Source organism: Myotis daubentonii, chromosome 2 (genome assembly GCF_963259705.1).
Source record: "Myotis daubentonii chromosome 2, mMyoDau2.1, whole genome shotgun sequence".
Lineage (NCBI taxonomy): Eukaryota > Metazoa > Chordata > Mammalia > Chiroptera > Vespertilionidae > Myotis > Myotis daubentonii.
In genome coordinates this window covers 98532046-98544721 of record NC_081841.1, presented here as the reverse complement: position 1 = coordinate 98544721, position 12676 = coordinate 98532046, and the positions used below count along the sequence as shown (strand labels likewise).

General features: G+C 45.7%; 1 protein-coding gene across 1 annotated transcript in view; it reads right to left on the bottom strand.

Annotated features, from left to right (window-relative positions):
• WNT5B (Wnt family member 5B) overlaps positions 1-12676 on the bottom strand; it is a 142379-nt gene that overhangs the window by 14260 nt on the left and 115443 nt on the right. Inside the window, exons 3-4 of the mRNA XM_059683960.1 lie at positions 11765-12012; positions 6277-6569 (exon numbers count right to left, since the gene is read on the bottom strand). Coding sequence (XP_059539943.1) covers positions 6277-6569; positions 11765-12012 — 541 coding nt within the window. The remainder of the gene's footprint in view (positions 1-6276; positions 6570-11764; positions 12013-12676) is intronic.

Sequence of the window (12676 nt, the reverse complement as noted above, 5' to 3'; positions counted from 1 at the left end):
GCCTATGTGAGAAAGATGTCCTCTGCAGTGTGAGGGACTGACGCAGCACCGGAAACCGGGGTGTCTGCCTTCTGAGCTTTAACTGCTGAGTCCCGGATCCTGACTTCTGCTCACAAAGCTCCAGTCCCCTCTCCCAGAGCACAAGGTGAGTGGCTTCTCAATGAATTTTGTGCATTAGCCCTTTAAGAGGGTGCCTGCATTTCCAGCCATCTCTCCTTGGCAGGCAGCAACCCTTCTGCTTTTCTACAACCAGATGTTATGTCAGTACCCTTTTCAGTTCTGGTGCTTTCTGCTGGGGGGCCCAGCTTGGGGATTAGACCCCAAAGTTCTCAGTTGCAACCCCCACAGCTGAGATATCTCTCCAGGACTTCAATTGCTGTCTGAGAAAGCCCGGCCAGTCCTTTCACACCTCAGCCACTCCTACCAGTCTCTACAAAGTCTCCACTTTCTGTCCTGGGTGTCAGGGTTCTCTCTAGCGGGTCTTCCATTGATTATTCAGGAATTTTTCCTGTATTTTAGTTGTAATTCCAGTTTCGTCCTTGGAGCATGTCTGTGTAGCATCCACTTACTCCGCCGCCATTTTAATCTCTCAACACCCATTTTTGATAAAAACTTCCAGCAAAGTGGAATAGAGAGAGTATATCTCAATATGATAAAGGCCAAATATGACAAACCTACGCGAACATCATACTCAAATGGGCAAAAACTAAAACCATTTCCCCTAAAAACAGGAACAAGACAGGATGTCTGCTTTCACCACTCCTATTCAACATAGTACCGGTAGTCCTAGCCACAGCGATCAGAGAGGAAGAAATAATAAAAGGCATCCAAATTGGAAAGGAGGAAATAAAACTCTCATTATTCATGGATGACATGATATTGGACATAGAAACCCTAAGGTCTCCACCAAAAAAACTACTAGATTCAGTAAATGAATTTGGCAATGTAGCAGCATACAAAATCAGCACCCAAAAATCAATGGCTTTTTATACACCAATAATGAATTCTCAGAAAGAGAAACTAAACAAACAATCCCATTTACCATTGCAACAACAACAATAAAAAAATCAAGATACTTAGGAATAAACTTAACCAAGGAGGTAAAAGACTTATACTTGAAAACTACAGGACATTGAAAAAAGAGATATAGGAAGATATAAACATGTGAAAAAATATACTATGCTCATGGGTTGGTAGAATTAACATAATTAAAATGTCCATTCTACTCAAGGCAATCTGCAGATTCAATGGAATACCTATTAAAATACCAATAGCATATTTCACAGATCTAGAAGAAATACTCTAAAGATTTACATAGAGCCAAAAAAAGACCTTGAATAGCTGTAGCAATCTTGAGAAAGAAGAACAAAGTTGAAGGAGTCACAATACCAGATTTCAAGTTATGCTACAAAGCCACCACAATCAAAACAGCTTGGTACTAGCACAAAAACAGGCTTATAGTAGATCAATGGAACAGAACAGAGACCCCAGAAATCGACTCAAGCCATTATGCTCAATTAATATTTGACAAAGGAGGCAAGAACATACACTGGAGTTAAGGCAGTCTCTTCAATAAATGGTGTTTGCAAAATTGAAGAGATACATGCAAAAAAATAAAAAATGAAACTAGACCACCAACTTACACCCTACACAAGAATAAACTCAAAATGAATAAGACACTTAAATGTAAATCGTGAAACCATGAGATTCCTAGAAGAAACCATAGGCTGAAAAATCTCAGACATCTCTTGTAGCAATATGTTTATGGATACATCTTCTAGGGCAAAGGAATCTAAGGAGAAAATAAACAAGCGGGCCTACATCAAAATAAAAAGCTTGTGCACAGCAAAGGAATCCATCAACAAAACAAAATGGGAGCCCACTGTATGAAAGAACATATTTGGCAATGATACATCTGATAAAGGGTTAATATCCCAAATACATAAAGAATTCATACAACCTAACAAAAGGAAGACAAACAATCCAATTAAAAAATGAGCAAATGACCTAAATAGACACCTCTCCAAAGAGGACATATAGAAGGCCAAGAGACACATGAAAAAATGCTTAAAGTCACTGATCATCAGAAAGATGCAAATTAAAAGGACAATGAGGTATCACCTCACACCTGTCAGCATGACTATCATCAACAAATCAACAAATGACAAGTGCTGGCGAGGATATGGAGAAAAGGGAACTTAGTACCCTGCTGGTGGGAATGCAGACTGGTGCAACCATTATGGAAAACAGTATGGAGCTTCCTCAAAAAATTAAGTATGGAACTGCCATTTGACCCAGTTATCCCACTTCTATGACTATATCTAAGAAACCTGAAACATCAATCAGAAAAAATGTATGCACCCCTATGTTCATAGCAGCACAATTTACAATAGCTAAGATATGGAAACAGCCCAAGTACCCATCAGTAGACAAGTAGATTTAAAAAGCTGTGGAACATTTATACCATGGAATACTATGCAGCAGTAAAAAGAAGAATCTCTTACCCTTTAGATAGCATGGAGGGACTGGGAGAGTATCATGCTAAGTGAAATAAGTAAGTCAGAGAAAGACAAATATCACATGTTGTCACTCATATGTGGAATCTAAGTAACGAACTGATGAACAGAGTGGATCCAGAAACATGGAAGCATGGAACAGAGTGGTAAATCTCAGAGGGAAGGTGGGGATGGTGGGAGATAATAAACCAAACACCTTGTATACATACTAGAAGCCCAGTGCATGGACTCATGTACTGGTGGGGTCCCTTGGCCTGCCCTGTGCCTTCTCATAATCCAGGACCCCACCAGTGCATGATTGGGGCCGGGGAAGGACCTCAGGAAGGCTCCAGGGCGTGTCCAGCCCCTGTTGCCCAGTCCCAATCGGCTGGACCCCAGCAGCAAGCTAACCTACTGGTCAGAGTGTTTGCCCCTGGTGGTCAATGTGCATAATAGCGACTGGTCAAACAGTCCAATGAACAGTGGGACACTTAGCATATTAGGCTTTTATTATATAGGATATGCATAACACATGGACACACAATAGGGTGGGGAAGGCCTGGGGTAGGGGGTGGGGGCAGGCTGGAGAGGGTCAGTGGGGAAAAAGGGGGGACATATGTAATACTTTCAACAATAAAGATTAAAAAAAACAAAAACAAAAACCTCATTGCCACTGATTAACAAAGGGAAATGGGCGTGGGGGAAGGTAGAAGAGGGTAAAGAGGGGATGAATGGTGATGGAAGGAGACTTGACTTTGGGTGGTGAAAACACAATGCAATATACAGATGATGTATTCTGGAACTGTATACCTCAAACCTGTATCATTTTATTAACCAATGTCATCCCAATAAGGTCAATTAAAAGAGAAAAAGAATTCCCAACCTGGAGCAGATAGAGGCAAAGGGAGAGATAAAGCACTATAAAAAAGGTGTAGAAGTGGAGGAAGGGGGCCAAAGACAGGGAGACAGACAGGGGAAGGTGTGTAAGTGACTGCAGATGAGGCAGATGGAAGGGAAGGGGCTGCCAAGATAAGGGCCCAGTACAAACAAACAGACAATTAAGGGCAATAAAATGAGGAGCCAGCAGAAGTGGGGTCAAGACTGTGACTGAAATGGGGCCCAGATTAGGATGAATGCCTAGTCACCTCCACATCTGTCACAATGCCCCAGGGACAGCTCAGAGCAGAGACAGGAAACAGCCCTCCATGAATTTGACCCTTTGCTAGGAAGCAATATGGGAACTTTCATCTGCACATTCACATGCGTATACCTGGTGATCCCTGTCCTCAGAAACCTACAGGCCATCAGAGGAGGTAGAAAACACCATACCCCAGGAAAAGAACAAATGCTATACTGCAGTTCTGATGCAGAGACTACTATCTGAGATCTTGACAAATGGATAAAATTTGGGCATTTGAGAGATAAAGTGAAGATCTTGACCTTTTCCACCAATCTCTCTCCAGTGGTGGTTAAACACGCAAGGACTGCCTAACAGACTGCTGAACAGAAAGGAAGTCCTGGAGACAGAGGCAACCCCACAGATGCCTGCAGAACTGTTAGCACAAACTGTCACCTAAGACAGTTCTGGTCTCTCTGCCTCGGATTATACCATAACAGACACAGTTCAGAGCACTGACCACGACCTCTCACACCACCATGGATCAATGCCACCCCTCAGACACCCACATGTGGCTTAAGAAAATTGGCCTCGGGATATGCACTAGATAAGCAAGACACTGGGCAAGTGGCCAATTCTAATTTCTACTTGACGTCACACTATTGATGATGTTAAGTCTACACAAGTGTACCATGTGCTACCAAGACAACATCACAAGATCCTGATTCATGTAAAACACATTCCCAATCCCATGTATTTGCTATTTTCTCCCATGAAACATGACTTATTTAATTGAGATGTAAACACGTTTTTAGAAATATATTCATATGCTGTTACCCAATCACCAATTAACCAACATTAAATTTCTGGATTTATTTCTTCTCAAGAAACCTCTTCTCTCTTTATTGTTGTTGTTGCTGCTGTTAAATGTATTTTTATTGATTTCAGAGTGGAAGGGACAGAGGGATAGAAACATCAATGATGAGAGAGAATAATTGATCGGCTGCCTCCTGCACGCCCCCTATTGGGAATGGAGCCCGCAACCCGGGCATGTGCCCTGACCGGGAATCAAACCGCTACCTCCTGGTTCATAGGTTGATGTTCAACCACTTAGCCACACCAGCCAGGCCTCCGCTCTCGTTTTTCAATTAGCTTATCTCTGCTCTCACTAAAGTCCCTGGCCTGGACACGGAGCCAGCTGACTTGGTATAGTCCTGAGAGTGGCCAACACTCCCAGAAAGAAGTCTGTGAGAGGTCTGCGACCCCTGCCCCTATGTCAGAAGGGTGTCCCACCACCAGCACTCAGACCTGTTTACAGTGAGACCCTGATGCAAGTCCACACTCCTCCCACAATGGCTATATTGGGAGAGTCCCGCCCCCGCCATTTCCTGGGGCAGGGGCCTCACAGCGCAGCACAGGAAAGAGGAGTCCAGAGCATGTGCCCAAAGGTGGGGTGTTTATGAACAAGGTACAGGCAGAGCAGGCATGTACTCCCAGAACATCATAAAGGCAATCTAATGCTGTTGCCCAATTAGGCTCTGCACATACAATAAAGCAAGTTCACCTTTAAACCTCCAGTTTAGTTTCTACTGAAACTGAGGCTCAGAGAATGTCATATCTTACAAGTGATTGGTGAGACTATCTGCAAAGAATGGTTTGTCCTTCACACTTCCACTTACATGTAAAACTCCCCTCACATAAGTATTTGCCATTAGACCTAAATGAGCTTTTGGACTGGGTTTCTGGATTATATGATGGCAGCTCTTCAGTCAGCTCTCTTTTACCTAAATCTTTAAGAAATCATAAGCCCTAGCCCTGGCCAGTGTGACTCAGTTGGTTGGAGGGTGGTCATGTGCACCAAGGGGCGATGAGTTCAATTCCTGTTTGGGGCACAGACCCAGGTTTTGGGCTCAATCTCCTATTGGGACGTGTGTGGGAAGCAGCTGATCAATGTTTCTCTCTCACATTTCTCTCTTGCTCTCTTTCTCTCTCTCCTTCCCTTTCTCTTAAAAAAAAATCAATAAAACTAAAAAATCAAAAACCCTAGACTAAGTCTGACAGCCTAAACTTCCATTCATCCTATCTGTTCAAATTACAAGAGGGCCAGTCAAGACAAGAACTCCATTCCTTATGTCTGAAATGCTGATCATAAGATTGCAACTAAGCCCTATAGCAGTGATGGCGAACCTATGACACGCGTGTCAGAGGTGACAGGCGAACACATTTTTTTGGTTGATTTTTCTTTGTTAAATGGCATTTAATATATAAAATAAATAACAAAAATATAAATCTTTGTTTTACTATGGTTGCAGATATCAAAAAATTTCTATATGTGACACAGCACCAGAGTTAAGTTAGGGTTTTTCAAAATGCTGACACGCCGAGCTCAAAAGGTTCGCCATCACTGCCCTATAGGGACAGATGTACTGTGGAGAAACAAGGTTAAAAAAATGACAAGTGCATGTGCCGGTTGAGCAATGGACGCTTTTGAAAGGGATTAGTTCAATAATGTGGGCATCTAGGTGGGCAGTTGTAAGAATCTCCCTAAGCAGGCCAACCCCTTCTTCCATGGCCAGGTCACAGCTCAGAGCTCAGCCCAGGGACAGCCCCGTTGGTCTGCGGTGTGTGGGGAGGGGTGGGGATGGGGGACGAGGTCCAGCTCACCCTTCGACCCGCCTCGTTGTTCTGCAGGTTCATAAGCACCCGGCCCTGCTCCTCCGATCCCTTGGCAAAGTTCTTCTCCCGCTCCCGGGCATCCACAAACTCCTTAGCAAACCGGTAGCCGTACTCCACGTTGTCCCCACAGCCGCCCCACAGCCAGTCCCGGGGAAGGTCCTTGGGCCGCGCTGTCCTGCTGCAGCCACATGTGGACAGCTCACCCTCTCGGCAGGCCCTGCTGATGGCGTTCACCACCCCCGCGGCACTCACAGCATAGGTGAAGGCCGTCTCCCGGCTCCCTGCAAGACAAGGCAAGACGGGGGCAAAGGAGGTCAGCTCTCTAGTGGAGGCTTCCTCCCCTCTGCCTCCTCGAGACCCATGGCCACAGCCACAGCGTAACACTCCCAGGAGTGGCCTTTCACTTCCCATGACTCTAATGGTTTGAAACGTCTCTTGATAATGAGCTGAAATTTACCTACTCTGCCCTAGGATATACCAAATAGAGTGACTCCCCCGCAGCCCTTGGCTTACACTAACACCCATTTCAGAAGTTTATATGACCAGTAGGTTCCTAGGAGGCAGAACCCAATGCAGGAGAGACCGGACACTGAGGAATTTAGGAAACATCTGAGACCAAGAGAATGAGACTAAATAGCAATCATGGGACTAAGAACAGGACTCTATTCTCACAAACATCTCTCCCTTACAGATGGCAATGTTTCACCCTATGAGCCACACATCTGTCTTTTATTGCTACCATTATCTAGGTGGACAGAGGCAGGGAGCAGGAGTAGAGAGTGAACTAGAATTACAACATCCAGAATCATCCAAGCTGCCTCCGGGTCTTCCGCAGGGTCCACACTGCCTCCCAACTCCCAAGCACTGGGAACCACATCTATGGGACACTCAGCAGGTCTCTCCCAATACCCAGATCATTTCTAGTAGAAAAGCCGAACTGTGTTCCTCTATTGCTGTAGTGAACCACTTGAAAACTCACATGATATATGCTCTAATTCAATAAAAATGTTTACAAAAAATAATACTCAGCCACCAGGGAAATGCAAATCAAAATCACAATGAGACACCACTTCACACGCATGAGTATGGCTATCATCAATATGACAGCTAACAAGTTGGGGAGAGTATAGAAAAAGTGGAACCCTCATATACTGCTGGTGGGAATGTTCAATGGTACAGCTGCTTTGGAAACAGTCTGGCAGCTCCTCAAACATAGCATTACCACATGACCCTGCAATTCCACTCCTAAAATATATCCAAGATAAAGGAAAACATCTGTCTACATAAAAACTTATATATGAATGTTCACTGTAACATGATTCATAACAGCCAAAATGTTAAAAAAAGAACACCTCATATTGTCCATCAGCAGGTAAATGGGTAAACAAAAGGTGGTCTTATCCATACAATGGGATATTATTTAGCCATAAAAAGTAATAAGTACAGTCCTGGTTGGTGTGGCTCCGTTGGTTGTCATCCCATGCACCAAAGGGTTGCCAGTTCGATTCCTGGTCAGGGTACATGACCCGGTTGTGGGTTTAATACCCGGTTGTAGGTTCAATCCCCGGTTGGGGTGCATACAGAAGGCAACCCATCAAAATTTCGCTCCCACATCGATGTTTCTCTCTCTCTCTCTCTCTCTCTCTCTCTCTCTCTCTCTCGCTCCCCCTTCCTCTTTCTCTAAAAATCAATAAAAACATATTTTAAAAACATATTTTATTAAAAAATTAATTAAGTACAGGTAGAATATGGATGAACCTTGAAATTATTATGCTAAGTGATCACTTAGCATTTTGTGTCTATACTGAACCTCATATAAAAGGCCACATATTGTATGACCCCATTGATATGAAATGTTCATAATATGAAAATTCATAAAGACAGAAAGATTAGTGGTTACCTAGGGTTTGGGGAGAAGGGGAGAGAAATGAAGAGTGATCTCTAATGGGTATGCAATTTCTTTAAAGGGTTCTGGAATTAGATAGTAGTGCTCATTGCACAGTCTTGTGAATATACACTGAACTGTATATTACTTTATATTTCAATAAAGTTGTTATAAGAAATAAGAAATAACATTCATATAGACTCAGTAATGGAAGGAAGAGAGTGGCTTTTAGCAGGAAACTGAGATTCAATCCTGATCTCAGCTATTAAACCAGACAGAATTTCTGCTCTCCATGGTCAGAAGTAGACACACCACAATTCTGTTTTGGCAGGTGGAGAGGGAAGCAGACTGTAACTAGTAGGTCTAGAGTGATCACCTTACCCTATCAGGGTCCTCAAACTTTTTAAACAGGAGGCCAGTTCACTGTCCCTCAGACAGTTGGAGGGCCGGACTATAGTTTAAAAAAAACACTAGTCGGCTGCTAAGCAACAGGCAGCGGCAGCAAAAACACCCGGCGGGCCGGATAAATGTTTTCGGCGGGCCACACGTGGCCCGTGGCCCGTAGTTTGAGAACCCCTGCCCTACGTTTTGATTATCTAGGCCAGTGGTCGGCAAACTCATTAGTCAACAGAGCCAAATATCAACAGTACAACGATTGAAATTTCTTTTGAGAGCCAAATTTTTTAAACTTAAACTATATAGGTAGGTACACTGTTATTAACTTAATTAGGGTACTCCTAAGGCTTAGGAAGAGCCACACTCAAGGGGCCAAAGAGCCGCATGTGGCTCGCGAGCCGCAGTTTGCAGACCACGGATCTAGGCACAACACAGTGAAGTTTGCAAGCAGGCCACACTGGAAAATTCGTTTTTCTCAATTAACCAGGGGCCAGCTTCTGGTCAGGAGTAGCCCAAGTGGACTAGGAGTAGCCCAAGAAAACCCAGGGATGCAGGAAGTCACACCCATGACTCAGCGATCAGGCTTAACATCTGAATCAGCGCTGAACCACTGCCAGACACCAGGGCCTATCCGGTCTGGGGGAGTCAGACTATGAGCGTGAGCTCCCAGGACGTAAGAGGCTCTTAGGAAGGAGGGAGTCATGCCTGAGAAGCCTTCCCAGAATGGGGCGTCAGCCCCTGGCCTGGCTCCTGGGGCGGGAAGGAGCCTCTGAAGCTGCAGTCCAGAGCCACATTCCACCCACGGTGAGCATTCCTTTTACAGCATTCCTCAGAGAAGTGGGTTGGGATCTCAAGGCAACCCATTTCCCCTTCTGTAGTGACTCTAATCACCAGAGCATTCTTACATTACGCTGAACTAGGCTTCCCTACAACTTCTGCCTGCTGGAGAGGCACCATCGAATCCCTTTTCCATATGACAGCCCTTCAGTATTTGAAAACAACTAAGATGCGTTTTATGCATTCTCTTTTCCAAGCTACATATGTCTGATTTCTTCTTCCATTCTTTAGCAAACATGTTTTTTAGAGCTGAATCACCCCTCTCAGAACTGCCTTTTAAAACAGTGTACCTGAGGCTGTGTGATATCGCAGCCAGTACGTGCTCTGAGGGCCCTCGCCTATCAGCATGGCTTGGGATCCTAACCTGTCCTGAGTGAATCAGCTGTCTCGTGCAGTCATTCTGCCTCTTTCGGCCGGGGCTTCATTAGGTCCTGAGTGCAGGTGGCTCTGCCTTCATGGGCAGCATTTGGGTCTCACGTAAGCTTGGTAAGTAAGGCTTCTAGTGCTCCTCTCAGAAAGCAAGAATGAGTAAGAGTGGGGGAAGGGTGTCTATATATGAAACAATTCAGAGTGGAAACTCCAATCATATCAAGGAAAAAGGCTATTAAACCAGCAGCTACTAAAGAGACCTTACCCTAGTAGGACGACAGGAGACAGCAGGACAATATGATGCCCTCTCTGTTCCAACTGTCAGGAAGGTGCCTCCATGCTCCTCTCAGTGACAGGCCAAAGGCTCCCCCTGAGCTGCTCTGCAGCCGCTTCAAAGAAGGAAGGGCTCTTTGGAAGTCACACACAAGACAGCAGTGAGAGGCCTCACCAGGGGAGGAATGGAGGACAGCTTCCCTGGTAGCATAAGCCTGCAGGGAAGCTACAAAAAGGAACGGTGAAAATAAGGCAGACAGGAGGTTCCATTTGTAACGGAATCAGGTCTACTTTCACAAGCCATTCCACCATGCAAACCTGTACCCAGCAGAGTTTCTACTCCTGCCAACACTTTTCTTTCTAAAGTAAAAAAGTAAAGCCTCATTTTTTGGCCTTCACTCAAACAGAACAACACATGGAAAGGATCTGGCCAACATCAGGCATACATTAGGTCATTCCCTTCCAGTGATTAGGGGGTGCCTCTCTCTATGCTGGGCCATCCTTGTGCCCTCACTAGAAACCCAGGACAGGGGGTGCTGCTGACCAAGATCTTTACCAGGGAGAAGGGACAGATACTAAGTGTATTTGAGAAGAATTGACAAATTATCACCAAATCTCGCTTAACCCTCAAGTCCATTCTTAACCCTCAAGTCCAGTAAGACTGCCATGAGAACATGCGCATCCTCTTGTGAATCTGGAGTTGACACTGAAGGAAGAGAGAAGTGAGGTTCAAAGTGTACTTTCCCCTGGTCCTTACTTCTCGATATGTGGTAGGGGAGGGAGAGGAAAGAGGTCAAGGGGGCGGGGGAGGGGCTGCCAAGTATACAGAGGAATGGAATCTCAACTCCCTAACTCCCTGCTGCTAAAATCATTCCTTGGGAAAACTGCAGCCTTGGGTAACTCCAGAATGCCTTTTGAGGGGAAGCTGTCCTGAGAGAATGTGAGATAGGGACTTCAGGGCTCTAACACCTTCCTTTTATGGCCCTGGGGATAAGACCCAGTAGAATAAGGCCGGATTTCTCAATTTCTTGCCAGGGAGAGGAGAATTACATTTCAAAAGGACCTAAAACAATTAGACCCTAGATCACACCTCCATCTAAGCAATAGGGCAGCAAAAGAATCCTAGACCAAGAGTGGGAGAGGGGAGAGAACAGAAATCTTGGGAAAAGTGGCCCTCTCATCTTTCTTCTTCAGTCTGTCCCCTGCCCCCACTTTCACACACACACCCTTTCAATGAAGAAGCCAGGACTGGATCTGGGTTGGATTAATGACAGCTATCACCAATTTGGCCCCAAGTTTCTATCTCTCTTAGAGTCCAAGTGAAAGAGGCAAAAAGCATACAGACATCCAGGGCAAGGCTCTCAAAGGAGGCCCTTGTGCTGAATGAGACAAAGGGCCCTGGTGGTGGGCGGTTTCCCAGTTCTAACTCAACTCAGATGCTCTGAGCCCTTCCCAGAGTGAGTCACGCTGGCTGCCCAGACAGGGCGAAGCTGGAAGAGAGGGTTAGCTGAGCACTGAGCTGTGCGGCTAACACATCCTCTGAGACACTGCTGTCTGCGTGCATCTCCCTCCCCGCTTGCAGGCCAATTCCAAGCCATGAGAAAAGCCAGTTAGATACCTAAGTGGGCTCTCTCTGCCCCACCCTGAGAGAGCATGCTTGCACCCAGGCCAGGTGAGCACAGCCCCTGTAGCCGAGCCTGGTCTGTGGCTGCTTACCTATCTGCATGACCCTCCCAAAGACAGAGGCGTCGTCCACGGTGCTGCAGTTCCACCGCCTCTGCCGGAACTGGTGCTGGCACTCCTTGATGCCCATCTTGGCTCCCTCCCCTATGTAGGCCATGTGCTCCTGGTACAACTGGCACAGCTTTCTCTGGCCCGGGGAGAGCCCAGGAAGCTGGCTGCACACAGGCTGGGCCCCGATGATGAACATCTCAGGTCTCTGCACCGGGTTCATAGCTAGCGACCTACAGCAGCAATTCAGAAAGGGGAAAGGAGTGAGCACACGCCTGCGTGCAGCAGTAAGTCATTCCTCCAACACAATTACTGAGTGCATTCTGTGAATAAGACCGTGCAATGAGGGCTGGGAAAAGGAAATTGAGGAGCCCTGGCCAATGTGGCTCGATTGGTTGAACTGTCATCCAGTACGCTGGAAGGTCCTGGGTTCAATTCCCGTCAGGACATACCTACGTTGTGGGTTCGATCCCTGGTCAGGGTGCGTACCGGAGGCAACCGATTGACGTGTTTCTCTCACATCAATGTCTCTCTTTCTCGCTTCTCTTTCTCCCTCACTAAAACCAATAAAGAAAATTGGGGAAACTGAGGCACAAACACAGGTGACGACATGTGAGATATCAGATGCCAAAGACAGACGTGAGCTTCTGGGTCCAGAGTGAGCAGATAGAGGAAGAGTTCTTACAGCTGGGAGAGGAGCTTTTTAAAAAAAATAATTATTTACTTTTAAATTTCTATTTTTTAAATCCTCACTTATGGACATTTTCATTGATTTTTAGAGAGAGGGGAACGGAGGGAGAAAGAGAGAGAAACATCGATCAGTTGCCTCCTGCACGTGCCCCGATTGAAGCCAGGGGTGAACCTTCCAATGTATGGGACAATGCTCCTACCCAGCCT